Source organism: Sciurus carolinensis, chromosome 2, assembly GCF_902686445.1.
Source record: "Sciurus carolinensis chromosome 2, mSciCar1.2, whole genome shotgun sequence".
Taxonomy (NCBI): domain Eukaryota; kingdom Metazoa; phylum Chordata; class Mammalia; order Rodentia; family Sciuridae; genus Sciurus; species Sciurus carolinensis.
This window is the reverse complement of record NC_062214.1, coordinates 55003573-55021025: the sequence shown is the minus strand read 5'-3', so window position 1 is coordinate 55021025 and position 17453 is coordinate 55003573. Positions and strand designations below refer to the sequence as shown.

Here is a 17453-nt window from a genome sequence, read left to right as displayed (position 1 = left end):
GCCTATGTTAGCCATATCCACATAAGGTGATGGGCAGCTGCCCAAGACTAGTTAATGCAGATCTCCTATGGCTAGGACCTGATGGGAGTTTCTGACCCCAAGGTGGGAAGAGTCTTCAATTAAGAAAGATAGAGCTCACAGTGATATTTCTATTGCCTTATGACAGGTCTTTTGCATATATAAGTAGAAATTTAAAAATGTATGCACACATAACACACAGGTTCTATTATCAATAGAAGGCTCACCTGATTTAGCAACTGCATTTATATGAGGGCAAAGATAAACTGGAAATCTCATAAAAAGGAAGTCACCTGATGAAAAATACCTTCGGACATTCTAAAGCTGACTAAGGGAAGATTCTGACTCCTTGCACCATCATTTCCCAGTGCCACATAAACTAAAAATAAACAGTTTTATAAATGGTAAGCTAAATTTGCAGCAGTAGCAAAATACTTCATGGAACTTATTTGAAGATAAGACATATCAGAACAAGCAACATTTTTATGGCTTTTAATTTCCTTTTAAAAGCCATGTCCAATAAAAATAGGACTGGAATTACTTTATGCCTTAGCAGACATCCTCTCAGATGTTTAAGAAGCAGCATTAGAATAATGAGGCAAAAAATCATGATTACCTCAAGAGATGGAAAAAAAGCTTTTAATGAAATTTAACATCCTTTCAAGATTAGAAATCCACTAGGAAGAGAAGGGGAAAAAATTTCTTAACTTGATAAAAAACATTTACAAAAACCCTATAGCAAATACTATACTTCACAGTGAAAGCTCCTTTTGAATAGGAATAAGACAGGATGTCCATTATCCCCACTTCTATTCAATACAATACTGGAGATCCTACTCAGCAGAGTAAGGAAAGAAGAAAAAAAAAAAGATGAAAAGGTACAAGGGCTAGAAAGAAATAAGCAAAATGTTTACAGATAAAACAGGATCAGGAAGAATTTAATATAACTTCTGTTTTTGATATCAATAAATTGAAAACAGTGATTTTCTATATAGTACCAATAAATAAAAAATGAATATTCCAAGTACCACATACATAAAATATAGGTTGGGATTGTGGTTCAGTGGTAGAGCATTTGCCTAGCATACATGAGGCCCTGGGTTTGATCACAAGCACCACACAAAAAAAGAAAAATATAACAAAACCCCCGCATATATCTAGGGTAAAATTTATTTAAACATATGTAAAACTTCTATAGGGACAAAATTATAAATGTTCACTGAGAAACTTCAAAGACCTAAAGAAATGGCAAAATATACCATACTATGGGTAAAATCTGATACTGTAAAAATGTAAATTCTCCTCAAACGTTCCATGGATTTGATGCAATTGTAACCAAAATCCCAACAGGGCTGTGTGTAGATCATTTATAAGCAGACTCTAAAAAGAAAAGACCAAGAATAGTCAAGCTACTCTTAAAGAAGAAGAAAGAGTATAATTTCCTCTCTTAACAGTTTCAAAAACATCTTAAAAAGCTATAGTAATTAAGACAATGTGGTATGGAATAGAACTAGGAAAATGGAATAGAGTATAGAAAACAGATCCACAGGGATATGGATTCTTATTTCATCATAAAGGTGACACTGAAGAGAAAGGAGCATCTTTTCAACAGGTAGTGCTAGAATCCTCAGGTGTCTATATTAGGAAAAAAAGTGACACTGGACCTTACCATACACTCCAGGTGAATTATAATTTTAAAGCTTTTATAGAAGTTTTTGTTGTTGTTGTTTGTTTTTGCACTACTGGGAATCAAACTCAGGGCCTCACGAATGTCAGGTAAGTATTCTACCATTGAGTTACATCACCAGCACCAAAAGATATTTTTATAACCAAAGGGGAAAAAAGATTTCCCAAACAAGACACGAAAGCTCCTAAAAAGACTGATAAGTTCTCCCCAAATTCAAATTAAGAACTTCTGTTAATCAAAAGGGGAATGATACTACAAATGTAAGAGCTAAGCATAGTGGCACATGACTGCAGTACCAACTATTAGGAAGGCTAAGGCAGGAGGATTGCGGGTTCAAAGCCAGCCTTAACAACTTAGCAAAGCTGTAAGCAATTTGGCAAGACTGTATCCACCCCCCCCCCAAAAAAAAAATTAAAAGGGTCAGGGATGTGGTTCAATGGTTAAGTGCCCCTGGGTTCAATCCCTGGTACCAAAATGAAAAGAACTTCTATGACTGGACATGGTGGTGCATACTATCCCATGAACCTGGGAAGCTGAGGCAGGAAGATTGCAAGTTCAAAGCTAGCCTCAGCAATTTAATGAGGCCCTAAACAATTTAGCATGACCCTGTCTCAGAACAAAAAATTAAAAAGGGAATATAGCTTGGTGGTTAAGCACCCCTGGGTTTGATCACTGGTAATTAAAAATAAATAAATGAATTAAAAAGAACTTCTACAAATAGAATTTTAAAAGACAATCTAATAGAAAAATGAACAAAGACCAAGGCAATAAACACTTCACCAAAAAGGATCTCCCAATGGCCAATAAACATAAGAAACAATGTTCATCTTCATGAATTATAAGAGAAATTCCAGGCATGTCACAATGCAATGCCACTACGCATCTACCAAACTTATCAAAATTGACCACTTGGGGGCACTCTCCTTCATCCTCACTCAAGACCCAGGCAGAGGGTCTGTGTCCATGTTTCATCCATGACTGTCAACACAGAAAAACAAGGCAGACTTGTGCACTGGCTCTTAAAGCTTTTCTTAGAAGGGACACGCACCACTTTCACTTACGTTTCATTAGCTAAATTCACATTTTGTTGGCTAAGTCACACAGCTATACTTAATTTAAGAGGGCACAGAATTATAATTCTACCATATGTCCTGAAGGAGAAATACTGGATGAACGGTTCTGATGATGACCACACTGAGAATATAAATTTCTGGTAAGGATATGGAGGCATGGGAACACTCAGCTCAATGGTGGGAAAGTATACTGATACAACCACTCTGGAAAAGTCTGGAAATACCTAAAAAAGTGGCACGTACAGTGGCTTATAGTGAGGCTTACCAGGTCTTAGGACTCAGGTTTGTCTTTTGCCAGTACTGCTGCCCAACAGGAACTTCATGCTTCCCCTTCTCCTTCTTAGGGGTCCCATCTATGACCCAGCAATTCCACTATCAAGAGTTTTAACTGGTCAGGTGCAGTGGCCCATGCCTGTAATACCAGCAGCTTGGGAGGCTGAGACAGGAGATAGAGAGTTCAAAGCCAGCCTCGGCAAAAGTGAGGCATTAAGCAACTCAGTGAGACCCTGTCTCTAAATAAAATACAAAATCAAGGTTGGGGATGTGGCTCAGTGGTCAAGTGCCCCCAAGATCAATCCCCGAAAACAACACAACAAAAAATAAATAAATAAAAGTTATAACTATTATAAGTGAAATGTATGATAGCATACACTTTCAATAATATTCATGCCAGAATATTTCATACACAATCTAAATTTATGTATCAAAGAATGGATAAATTATAGTATATTCATATAATGGATTCCTATGCAGAATGAAATGAAATCTTCTAAGGCAACTCACAACAAACTGGATTCTTACAACTAACACCAAGCAAAGGAGTAAGACACAAAATATTTTATAATTCTGAAAGTCACTTTGGAAGCACTTGGAAGCATGAACTAGGATGGACTGGAAGGGCTCCTCCTCCCAGTAAGAGGAACTGCACTCGAGTTCAATTTTCCATAATAATCTACCACTGTCTCCTCAAAGTGTATTATCCCACAGGTCCTCAAGTTTTCAGGTATCTAGCATCTCAAACTTCTATAAACAGCAGATGTGCAAATGCAGACTGTTTGGTGTCTAAGAACTTTGTGTATCTCTTTACTCCCACGGTTGCCTGACAAAGAGAGAGAGCACTAAGGGAACAGTCAAGAAGGAGCCACTACAGCAGAAACCAGCCCCAACGCACCTCCAGGGGGACAATGGGAGGATGAGGGATCTATACTTTTTCTTCTCTTACTTGGAAAATTCCCCTTCACCCAGTAAAGTTTATCCCTTAATCTATGCTCTGAGAAATTGAAAAACTTCATCTCTGGCTTAGTAAATAATAGGTAGCATCCACAAAGGAACTCACTTGGCACATCAGGTGGTAATCACCAAGGTAACACCTCATATTTTACCAAAAAACTTTTTTTTAGTTGTCAATGGACCTTTATTTTAATTATTTATTTATTTATTTGTGGTGCTGAGAATCAAACCGAGTGCCTCATGCATGCTAGGCTAGCACTCTACTACTGAGCTCCAACCCCAGTCCCATATTTTACAATTTTAACAGTGTTTTAAAATAACAACAATGGGGCTGGGGAGATAGCTCAGTGGGTAGAGTGCTTGCCTTATAAGCACAAGGCCCTGGGTTCGATCCCCAACACCCAAAAATAAATAAATAAATAAATAAAAAATAAAATAACAACAAGGCAGATGGAGGACACTCCTCCATTCCCCTCATATTCTCAAGTTTCTTAATACTAATTTTTTTTTTCTCTCTCACTAGTACAGAAGAGAACTAGATTTGGACTATTACTCTCCTTAACAGGAATTACAACACAGCAGCACATTTAATAACTGACAAGCAAAAATAATTCTAGTACTTGCAAAGAGAAGGGACTAAGAGATCTCTGAAATTTCCAAGATCCTTTCAAATGAAAAGGAGAGAGACTACCTCAAAATCATCAGTGAGCTCTGGACATCTTGCAAGCTCTCAAAGTCTCATGTGACATATCTAAAGAAGAGGATTCCATGATTCTCCTGCACCAAGCTGCTGATGAAGCTGAAGCCAGAGTCAAGTTGGATGTTCAAAGAAAACTTCACACCTTTCCAACATCGAAATAAGAATGCACTGACTGGAACAGCCCAGACAGTGGCACCTACAAATCCTGGTAGAGTCAACTGAGACTGAAGAAGATCCTACTAAAAACAAGAGATTCCCCTAGATGGCAACTGCTACTAAAGATAGATCTCAAAACTGCTCTGTCAGGATGAAAACAGATTAATAAAGGATCATGGCCAATGAGCAGTAGTTTCCCAAAATTCTATCTTGTTCCAAGGGCCATGAACCATAGTGACAACAATTAGTTGATTCACCAGCAAACACTAGGGACAGCATGCGCCCAGCTGGATAAAATAATGTTTCCATCCCCTTGCTGGCTATCACCTATGTTTAATTTGGCACCAAAGGACAAAGACCATGTCACAATTATGCTAGCAAAACAAATCTGAGAACACTACTTGTTCTCAATTCTGTCTCTGAGTGTGCTTTCCAACAGTTATTACTTGACCTCAAATTATGTCACAGGTGTATTAGTCACTATATTACTCCTTAGGAAAGATATAAATTTTACTAAGTCATAGCCCCTGTATTATGATTATTCCAAAGATTCATTATCACTGGACTATGCCTACGAAACTTATTTTATAAGCAACATAAAACTATGTATCTTCACCTTCGGCCAGGTGGCCACTTACTCTAGAGTCATCACAGCCCTATACCAAGAAATCTGTGAACAGATGAACCACAACATGGGCCCAGCCCAGTGAAAATCTTGTAGATGCTAAAACCATTAATAGATCTTAGCAAAAAAAAAAAAAAAAAAGCCCAAAACTATTAAACAGAAGTTATTAAATATAAATAGGTTCTATGACTATGTCACAGTAAAAACCAAGAGAAAGAACATGAACATGTAGAGATGTAGAGGTGGCTAGAGATACCATAGGATCATAGTTTTTCAGTAACCCTGCTTGGGAGAGAATATACCTTATCCATATGGAAGATCAAATCCAATTCACATACATTTTCAAAACACTTATCCAGAGTCTCTACAAAAACCTAGAAAACAAGGAGAAATAAAGAACAGAAATGAGAACATATTCACAGCTTCATAAATGTCACATTTGAAATTATCCCAATTCAGGGGGACAACCTAAGATAGAAAAACCTTATTTCTGGTATAGCAATACAACTAAGCAGACACACATGGCTTTCTTTCCTTTGTTATAAGATGCTAATTATATAAAAGAAAAACAAATTAAAATATAAATAATTTATAATTCCATGTCCTTTTCCTAAGCCTTGATATTCACATCTATAAAAAAATTTTCATTATTGCAATGTTAACAACTGTTGTCTGTTCCATTTAATTAACTTTAAAACATCTTTCCATGAATCAACAATTTACACATTTGACGTTTACACTATTTTTCGCTTTGTTGTTTTCATTTTGTTGTGGATTGAACCCAGGGGTGCTCAACTACTGAGTAACATCCCCAGCCTTTTCTATTTTTTGAGACAGGGCCTCACTAAGTTGCCGAAGCTATCTTTGAACCTGCAATTCTCCTGCTTCAGCCTCCCGAGTTGCTGGGATTACAGGCATGTACCACTGTACCTGGCTATTTTTTACTTTTTAACTTAACTTTTTAGTATAACATAAAAATGTACAAATGTACAAATGACATAAGTAGGTCTTAATTTTCAGAATAAATGTAACTATATTACTACTATTCAGATATCTTAATTTTTTTTTGCTGGGGAACAAACATAGGACCTTGAACATGGCAGGCTACCACTAAGCTATATCCTCAGCCCTTCTGATTTCTCTCTTAGAGAATGACCTCATTTCAATAGCCTTGTGTCAGTAATGTCATTAGTTGTTCAATGCTACAGGAAATAGGTCTTATGTGAAGCCTCCAACTGACCAAAAGCAGCAGTATCCTGCTGTGGCCCAAGGTAGGTGACATAGGCAAACTGTCCTATGGTGGTTATTGGGGAGATCCACTAGGGCCTAATGCACATTGTTGGAGCTGATCTTCTTCGTCTCTTCTCCACATAAGATATGGTTTCGTCCAGGGCTCAACAGTTGTATTTTCCTAGGTGACTCTGATAACAAGATGTAGGGGACAAAGAAGTTTCTGAAGTCCTGCCCTGAGACTGCTAACCAGAGCTCAGTATTCTATTTTTTTGTTTTGTTTATCTTTCCAACTCCGTTTTCTACCTCTGTCTGTTCTGAGAGTCACTTAATTTGATTTTCTAACACTTAAATGAGGTAGGTTCTTGTTTCTTTCCCATTTCCTCTCAGGCTTCTAATTTCTAAGAGATCATTTTGTTCTGTGTTTTCATTTATTTAGCATCCATTTTTGTCTGTCTTGTTTCTCTGTAGGGTTGTTTGGGTTTTTTTTGTTCATTTTACCCCTTTCCTTTCTTTGTATGGTGTCCACTTTTTCTAAGTTGCTTTTTAACTATTGTTCATTTTGTCTCTTTCTTCCATATTACAGGTCTTCCTCTAATCCTTGTTTTTTTTTTTGCTTTTTCATTCATCAAAATAAAAGGCTGATTGAAAAGCTCTACAATCATGCTACTTGTTGACCGAAATTTAAAAATTTCTTTCTGCTTAAATTAGTCAAATTCTCCAGTGAATTTTTTTCTATCTTCTGCCTGGAGAGTAAAGGACTAGCTGCCAGAAATTCGGGAGCCAACAGCAGGGAAAGGGTTGCAAGGTTAGTATCAGAAGGCATACATTCATTTAATCCCTCTTGTTTGCATCATTGATCATGCCTGGTACCCCACAAACCAGAGACACTTTCTTTAACCCTCTGTAGGAAATAACCTGATACTTAGGGAAGAGCAATTGCCCAGACAACTGGAAATGTATAGAGGACTTAGGGATCTAACTGGTTCCCAGATAGCTTTCTCTGTTCACTCTACACCCATACCCCTGTTGAGACTATGCTGCCAGCTCTGTCCTTTCAGGACTCTGTAATATGTATCAGGTAGGTTTTTAGCTATCCCGACTGTTGCTTCCTTAGGCTCAGAAGCCCGCTGCTGTTTCTTGGGGGTAGTCTACTTTGCAGATATATAAAAGGTACAAGTAAAATAAATTCTAGTACAGTCAGCTTTCTGTATCCACAGGTTCCCCATCAGCAAATTCAACTAACTGTGGATGCAAAAATATTAAAAAACAACAAAACTGTGTACTGAACATGTTCAATCTTTTTCTTGTTATTCCTCAACAATTCATTATAACAACCATTTACACAGTATTACTCTCTATTAGGTATTGTAAGTAATCTAGAAGTGATTTAAAGTATATGGAAGGTTATGGGTAGGTTAAATGCAAATATTATGCTACTTTATAAGCACAACCATCCCCTGAAATTATGAAGGGACAACTACTCTATGTAGGATTTTTGGGTCTGCTGGCTTATGCAGCTATTTCCATCTCCTAAACAAGAAAGAAATGTGATGTAGATACTCTTCAAAAGATCTTGCCTTTGGCACATAATCTAGCACAAATAAGCTGGGTGGTAACGATAATAAAAATATCTTTTTAAAAAAACAACAGCAAAACTACCAGATAACAGTTTTATAACCTAGGAGCTGTAAGTGAAAAGATCAACAGATTTAACTCCATAAAGTTAAAAAAACAATAGACTGGAGAAAATACTTGTAATAACTGCAATAAAAAATAGGATTTAGATTCACAAAGTTGGGGAAAAAAACCAAAACACACAAATGAATAAAACTAATGAGCCATAAGACAAGTGGATAAATAATGCAGTTGGACATTTCCAAATACCAATGTCCAGTAAAAATAAAAAGATACACAGTCTCACTAGTATTCAGGAAAGTTTTAGAAAAAACAAGGAATTGCCCCTTTTTTTCACCCATCATATTGGCAAAAATTTGAAAATACTCTTAATATTCAAAAAAGTCAGTGAGGTTATAGGGAAACAAGCACATTACAATCCATTAGTAAGAATATCACAGGCAAATACTTTTTTAGGAGGCAATGTGGCAATATTTGTCAATTTGGAAAGCACACTGGGCTGTGGCTCAGCAACAGAGCACGTGCCCAGCATGCACCAAGGTTCTAGGTTTGAATCTCAGCACTGCAAAATAAAAAAATAAAAGTTAAAAAATAAAAATAAAAATCACATCCTTCTTAAAACAATGATTACAATTTTAGGGATCTATTCTAAGGAAATTAATATAAGTGTACACAGATGTATGTGTAGGATGTCACTGCAGTATCATTTGCAATAGCAACAAACTGGGAGATGCCCACAAGTAGGGTACTAAATAAAAGATGATGATACATCCATATTATGGGAAATCATGCACATTAAAAAGAATGTATGAATGTGGAAAAAGCTTCAACACTTATTAATGTGATAAAAAGCAAGCTATAGAACTAGCATACAGTATGATTATTTTTATTTCAAAAATATGTAATACATACGGAGTACATGTGTATACATGCATTAAAAAACTTAGTAGTGATTACCTCCAGAAAGGGGAATGGTGTACAGGACTGAGAGGGATGAATACTAAGGGTTAGGACTTTTCCATTCTATCTAATAAGTTTAGTTGTTTGAATCTTTACAGCAAGAATTATTCATATACTACTTGTGTAACTTTAAAAACCCAAAATAAAAACAAAATAACGTTTGAGGGCTGAGGTTGTACCTCAGTGGTAAAGTGCTTGCCTAGCACGTGTGAGGCACTGGGTTTGATCCTCAGTACCACATATAAATAAGTAAAATAAAGGTATTAAAAAATACGCTTGAAATTCCAGAAACAGGCTTAAATTTATACAGAAAGTTTCTTGAATTAGGAGTAGCAAAACAATGGGAAATTGAGTAATTTATAATTATTATTGGAGAAACTGGATAAAGGAATAGACAAAAAGTAAACTGGTTCCACATCTCAGAATATCAAAAGAAACCTGATTTGTGTTTAACAGATTAATAACTATATATTTTTTAAACTGGAAATATATGGTTTAGAATTTTGTCCGTATTGTGATAGGAAGCCAAGCATGGTGCACACTGAAATCCCAGCTGCTCAGGAGGCTGAAGTAGGAGGATTTCAAGTTCAAAGCCAGCCTCCACAATTTAGTGAAGGCCCTAAACACCTTAGCAGAATCCTGTCTCAAAATAAAATATAAAAAGGGTTAGGGACGTGGCTTATTGGTTAAGAGCCTCTGGGTTCAATCCCTGGTACCAAAAACAAACAATTAAAAAAAAAAGTCTTTGAAAAGTAAATAGAATGTTGTGGGATGGGAGTTACATTTTCAGACAGAGTGCCAGGAAATTCTCTGTAAGGATTAACCTTGGAACTGGACATGAGAGATAAAAAAGCAGTCAGTCATTAGAACAACAATTAAAAAACCTAGACAAAAGCATTCCATTGGACAGAAGGAGTATGAAGATCCTGAGGTAAAAAAGTACTTCACTTTGAAGACGAGTATGAAGGTACAGTACAGGAATGAACAGAATGATAAGGTGAGATCAGAATGACAAAGAAGCCAGACCACATTAGGCTTCACAGGCTGTGATATGGAGTTTGAATTTCACTCTAAACTTAGTAAATTACACATTAAAATTTCTTCAAGAGGGGAGACAAAAATGGATTATTTAAATTGACTGTAACAGTTCAAAAAATTAATTTGAAAAACATTTTAAATAAGTATGTTTTTTGTTGGTGGCTGTAATCAAACAGAGAGCCTCATGCACATTCTATCACTGAGCTATAAATCCAGCCAAGTAGTGTTAAACTGTGATGCTAAAAGAATTATTTTTTCATTGATTATAAGGCAAACCACTGTTTTAATGTGTTAACAGAAAAACTGCTGTCAATTATAGTCATAAGATGTCATGTATGGTAATACACACACTGATTTTGGAGTTATTGAAGTGTGATAAATGTTCATCCTAGAATAATGAAATGCAGTATTACAAACCAGGATCTAGACATCAGTGGATGAGCGGTTCAATTATATCATAGAAGGTTGACATGAAAAGAAAAATGTAAATCTACACCTGGAAAAACTAGGCATGACTAATAAAAACTCAACTATTTGTGAGATATCTCTATCTCTGAGCAGACATTTAAAATGACATATTTCTGTGTTGGAGCTAGAAAGGAATACAAACTTAGTGTTGGAGGCATTAAAAATTAAGTCTTTCTGAATAGCTACCTAGCAACAAGCATTACCATTAGAAATATTAATTGTCTTTTATCCTGGCATTCTATTCTTAGGAGGTGCAAAGAGGCACAATAATTTGCATAAAGAATCAGAGAAGTTTTAATTTGTATTAATTTAAAGAAATACTAAAATGGACTCCATAGAGTCAGGCATAGTGGTCCATGCTTGTAATCCCAGCTACTTGGGAGGCTGAAGCAGAAGAAATAGGTCAGCCTGGGTAACTTAGCAAAACCCTGTCTCAAAACAACATTTTTTTAAAAAAATGTTATTTTTAAAATGTTATTTTTTTAAAAAACATGCTAAAAAGTTCTCAGTGGTAGAGCGATTGCCTAGTATGTGCCAGATCCTGGGGTTCCATCCCTAATTCTGCAAAAAAAAAAAAAAAAAAGTATGTAGTGCCTGTTTTCCTAGGTGTTCTGCAGACTGGTTCAGCAGAGAACATTCATTTTATGTTCTGCTTTAACCTACTTTTAAAACATAGAGGTAAGTCATGACAAACTCAGAAGCAGAAAATGTGAAGCCCATGTTTCTGCTAAATACCAGAGCCTGTAGTATGCAGTAAGTTTTCCTGGGCTCACTTACATGACCTTGCCCTCTGACTTTTTTCCCAAAGAAGCTCTACAAACTATCAAAGGACTGACGCCAAAATGGAATATAGCCATAACCTTAATGAAGGGAATTGGTATTTCCTATACAGCTAAGTTTGTGCTTCACACTTGATTTTTCCAGACCAAGCAAAATATCACTTAGGGATATTCATTACATCACAGAACCATAAAAAGAAGCAAAAGAACGATCAACTCAATAATCTGAAGAGCTAAGCACAGTAGTACACTTCTGTAATCTCAGCTACTCAGAAGACTAAGTCAGGAAGATGGCAAGTTTGAGGCCAGCTTGGGCAACTTAGCAAGACCCTGCCTCAAAATAAAAAACTAAGAGGGCTGGGGGCGTAGCTCAGTGGTAGAGCACCCCTGGATTTAATACCAAGACTACATAACAAGCAAGCAAACAATAACAAATAAAACAGTCTGAGGAGTGATTCAGCTAGGAGATTTTATGGTACTCATAATATTCTGCATTGACAGGTACACAGATGTTCATTGTATTAGCATTCTTTAAACTGTATAGGTATATCTTTATTTTTTTTACATATACACCTCACAATCTTACTAGGACTCTGGGTTTTCACTAAAATATAATTAGGAAACACTGGTATTTTAAAGCTTTCTCAACAGGAAAAGAATGTATTTATATTCATTTATAACTTTGTTCTTTTTTCATATTTTTAGTTGAGTCTTCTTCATTTAGATCTTACACATTTTTTTATATTTCTATCTTATCAAAACTTATTGCTACCATGAATAAGCTGCTCTAATATTACATTTTCTAGTTTATTCCTTCTAAGAGAAAACTACTAATTTCTATAAGCTAAACTTGTATCCTGCAACCTTATTAAACTCTAATAATGGTTTTAATTGTTTCCAGTTGATGTGGATTTTCTAGGTAATTAATTCATCTCCAACTCTTAAGTATTCTGAAGCCTAATAAAGCCTATCCTTTACTGTCCTTTTTTCCTCAAAATATTCTTTTGCATTTCTTGGTCACTCATTTTCCCTAATAAGGTTTCCCTTTACTGGGTTAAGATCTGATGGAACAATACTTCATTTCCCATATGATGTATTGATTACTACCTCTGAGATTACTGTCATCTTTGCTTGACTCTTCCAAACCACGCGAAAGCTTCCCAACAAACATTCCTTTGTTTTTCTTTTAAGATTTTACATACAAAAGGTACACCTCTACTTCATGTACAATCAGAGAAACAAGTTGTACCCCATTTGTTTACAATAAAATAAATAAATAAATATAAAGAAGGAAAAAAAAAGATTCTACAATTCTGGCCGGGGTTGTGGCTCAGTGTAGAGTGCTCGCCTAGCACACGAGACCCTGGGTTCAATCCTCAGCACCACATAAAAATAAAATAAAGGTACTATACCCACCTACAACTAAAAAATATATTAAAAAAAAAGATTTTACAATTCTGTTGCAATGAACATCAAATATTATATGGTAATTTCCAAACCCTATGCTTAAATACTATTGTAATGAAATTTCTTTACAAATTTTCTACGTTTTCATAGAAACAGGAAATTCCATCTTGATAGATTTATCTCATATTCTGTCATTTTACTCATATAATTTTTTTTTTCTAGTTGATTTCTTTTTTATCAGTTGTGTATGTGTGTGTGTGTGCGTGTGTATGACTGGGTCTTCCTATGTTGCCGAGGCCAGTCTCAAACTCCAGAATCCTTCCCGCTTAGCTTCCCAAGTAGCTGGGGCTACAATGTAAACCACCATGCCCAGCTTTCCATCTCTTTTATCATTCATTTGTTTTTGTATAAGCGGAGTAAATGTTCCAGGTTCTGGCTCTTAAGTTTTAAAACTAAAACTGGTTGCATCTACAAAAGTAAAATAGGTTACTGGGAGAGAGGGGAAGGAGGAGATTTTTCACTGGATACTTATGTGTACCTTTAGAATTCTGAAGCATATATATTATTTCCTAAAAAAAAAAAAAAAAAGAAAAAAAAATTTAGGGCTAGTGTTGTGGCCCAGTGGCAGAGCACTTGCCTAGCATGTGTGAGGCACTGGGTTCGATTCCCAGCACTACATATAAATGAATGAATAAAATAAAGGTCTATCAACAACTAAAAAAACTTTTTTTAAATTATACCAAATAAATACATGTATACTTTTTATCGAAAACGTTCTTATTCCAATTTTAGAATATGTTTTAGGAATGTAATCTGCATAATCACTTCTCAGCATCTACTGACACATGTATATTAGCTTCTCTTACTGCTATAATAGACTCTATAAGAATTTTTCTTTATTAAGAAAGACTTGCATTCTTAGGATAAATATAATTTTGTTATTTTTGTTATCAGAGATTGAACTCAGGGGTGCTCAACCACTGAGCCACATCCCAGCCTTTTTTATTTTGAGAAAGGGTCTCTAGAAGTTGCTTAGGGCCTAACTAAATGGCTGAGGCTGGTTTTGAATTTACAATCGTCCTGCCTCAGCCTTCTGAGCCACTGGGATCACAAGCATGTGCCACCACACCCAGCAAAGATAAATATAATTTTGACAATTGATATAGGTTGAGTATTCATTATCTAAAATGCCCAGATCCAGAAATGCTTCAGATTTTGGATTTTTTTCAGATTTAAGAATGTCTGGGGCTACAACTGTGGCTCAGTGGTAGAGCACTTGCCTAGCAGGTGTAAGACACTGGGGTTGATTCTCAGCACCACATAAAAATTTTAAAAAATCAAGGTCTATTGACTACCAAAAAAAAAAAAAAAAAATTATATATAAAATCAACTGACATGTGAGGTAACTCCCATTTCTTAAAAAAAAAAAAAAAAAAAAAGAATGTCTGCATAAACACATTGAGACATCTTGGGGATCCAAGTCTATACAAAATTCATTTGCATTTCATACCTATCTACATATCACTGAAGTAACTATATAATATTTTCAGTGGGCCTGCATTTTTTTACTATGACCCATCATATGAAGTCAAATATAGAATTTTCTACTTGTGATGCTCAAAAATTTTGGACTGTGAAATACATCAGATTTTAGGTTTTTTGATTGGAATGCTCAATTTGTAATTCTTCTAATGTGCAGTATTCCTGACAGAGAAAGAATTTTAGGGTAAGTAAAGAGTATCTGGGAGCTGGGGATATAGATCAGTTGGTAGAGTGCTTGCCTGGCAAGCACAAGGCCCTGGGTTCAAATCCCCAGCATGACAAAAAAAAAAAAAAAAAGAAAGAAAAAAAGAAAGAAAAACAGAGTATCTGGTATCTCTGTAAATCAGAAAAGCTCAAATACACAGAACGGTCTAAATGCAAACAAAAACATCTATAGCCAAAAACTTAAATGATTTGTTGAAGGACACACTGTTTATTAATGGAGGAAGGGAGAAACCAAGACTCACAATCCCTTGGTTCAATATTTGGCTTAAGTCTGTTTGTTTGTTTGTTTGTTTTCTAATTTTGTACCAATATCAACATGAAATATTTGAATAGTATTTTCCTCCATAAAATACACTTTAAGCAGTATGGTTTTGTCACTACTGCTGTTGTTCTAGATTTTAAAAACCTCTGGAGACAGGTGTTCTTTTTCTTTCCTTTTTTTTTTAAACATTTCTTATTTCATCCTAATATAGGATTATTCCAGGTACCTTTGTGTTGACCTCATTTAAGCATTTATTTTTTTGTGTCAGCTATTTCAAATATATTAATTATTGATAATATTAATATTAATACATTAATATCAGCTCCTAAAAATAATGTTTTATTCTACTGATTTTTATATTCTTTATATCATATATAAGTCAACTATTTATAGATTTTTACTATTTTTTCAAAGATCAAATCTCTTGTTTCTATTATTTTTACATCCACTGATTTTATCATCCCAAATCCAATGCACACTAAATATTTAATAAATGTCCATTAAATTATAAAATTACATTTCTCTCTTTTTTCCTTTTTTTGGTGTTCGGGATGGAACTCAGGATCTTGCACATGCTATGCATATTACCAAAGCCTACACCCCCAACCCCACATTTCAGTTTCTACAAAGGTAATGAAAACAATCTTCAAGTAATTTCTAATTTTTAAAAAGCACAACAAAAATCATTTTTATTTATGTCAAGACTCCATAGACTGGGCTGGGGAGATAGCTCAGCTGGTAGAGTGCTTGCCTCGCAAGCACAAGGCCCTGAGTTCGATCCCCAGTACCGCAAAAAAAAAAAGACTACATAGACTAAAGTGTCAAGTTTCTTTGCTTTAAGCTATAACTAGGTGAAAATAAAAAGCACAAATTTTAGCTAGGCATGGGGGTGCACACCTATAACCCCAGCAACTTGGGAGGTTGAGGAGGAAAATCTCAAGTTCAAGGCCAGCCTCAGCAATTTAGCAAGACTCTACCTCACAAAAATAAAAAAGCCTAGGGAAGTGGCTCAATGGTTAAGCCTCTCTAGGTTAAATCGCCCCCCCCCACAAAAGGCATAAATGTTAAGCGTCATTTAATTTAATAGATGAAAGCAAATTTAAAACATGAAGATCAAGGGCAGAATAAGGACTGGGTAGAAACCAATAAATCCAAAAGCTGTCTTTGAGGGTTGCTCCTGAGCTTTCCCATAGCACCATCTGGTGGACATCCAGCAACTTTTACTACTATCAATGAGGAGAAGGACAAAAGGAACTACAGGTTTGTTTTTTCAAAAGCACCTGCAATCTCTTAAAAAATTCTGCATCATTAGCTGACTACACATACCTACCTGAATGAGGTCCAAGATCCCAAGTTCACTCTCTGATGAATCCACACAAAATACAAAGTAGAGGGTAGCATAGTGCCGGTAAATCAGTTTGTAGTCAGAGCCACCAATCAAACTGTGGAAGATGGGAAACATTTAAACACCTGTATCATAATTAAACACATCACAGAGAAACTCTATGCCAAGGAACAAGAAAAAGTCCAATAGAAAAGGGAAGGTTAAATGCTAGAAGCAGACCATTTCTACTAGGTAAATGGCAACCAAGTTTGATAGAGATACCTAAAGCCACCTTACCTCACCTTTTTTCCTACCTATCCTCCCAGGCACCAAACATCTACATGTATGACACATGAAGCACAATAATGCAACTGCTTCTCAAAGAGAGCTGGGCTCTTGAACAAATCATGCTGAGACCAGTTCAAGTTGCATCAAGTACACACCTGACACCAGAGTATGAAAGAAGAAGTAATAATGATGAAGTCCACCCAAAAGTGATGATAATGGAGAGCAAAGTGAAGCAGACAGTTTACCTTCCACCCTCCAAGAAGTTACAGATGTTGTCATCTCGCTTGAGGACCAAATGGAAAGTCTCTCGAACAATCTGCTGTTGAATTTCTTCTGGCTATGGAACAACAACAACAACAACAAAGGTAAATCAGTAGACAGGTTTAAAATACTACATCCCATCATTGAGGAAGGCCAGGGAAAGAAGTGCTTTGAAGCTGGGAACAACATTTAGTACTAGTTTCCCAAAAAGATAAAAACAATGAGTAGAGAAAAAACTACTAGAGTGACTACAGAAAAACAGAATCTGTAATAGGAATTAAGACAGGGTATATGTACCCTGGTATCTTGGTCACTAACTGATATTAAACAAGGAAGGCAGAATTAAACTGTCAGGCAGGGCTGCAGATAAAGCTCAGTGGTAAAATACTTGCCTAGCAATATAAAGAGGTTTAAGTCTGATCCCCAGCACAGCTAAATTAATAAAAATAAAAACCTCATACAAAGTCAAAGAATAACCAAAGTCCTCATCCAAAAGTATTTTGTCTTCTTCTGGAAAACATCTATGACAGGTAAATAACAAA

The 17453-nt window shown here is 35.7% G+C and overlaps 1 protein-coding gene across 2 annotated transcripts in view; it reads right to left on the bottom strand.

Moving 5' to 3' along the window:
* Ap3s2 (adaptor related protein complex 3 subunit sigma 2) overlaps positions 1-17453 on the bottom strand; it is a 44916-nt gene that overhangs the window by 24173 nt on the left and 3290 nt on the right. For both annotated transcript variants that reach the window (XM_047538641.1, XM_047538642.1), the window contains 3 exons: positions 16896-16987; positions 16369-16480; positions 5792-5863 (listed from right to left, as the gene is read on the bottom strand). In XM_047538641.1, the coding sequence (XP_047394597.1) occupies positions 5792-5863; positions 16369-16480; positions 16896-16987 (276 nt within the window). The remainder of the gene's footprint in view (positions 1-5791; positions 5864-16368; positions 16481-16895; positions 16988-17453) is intronic.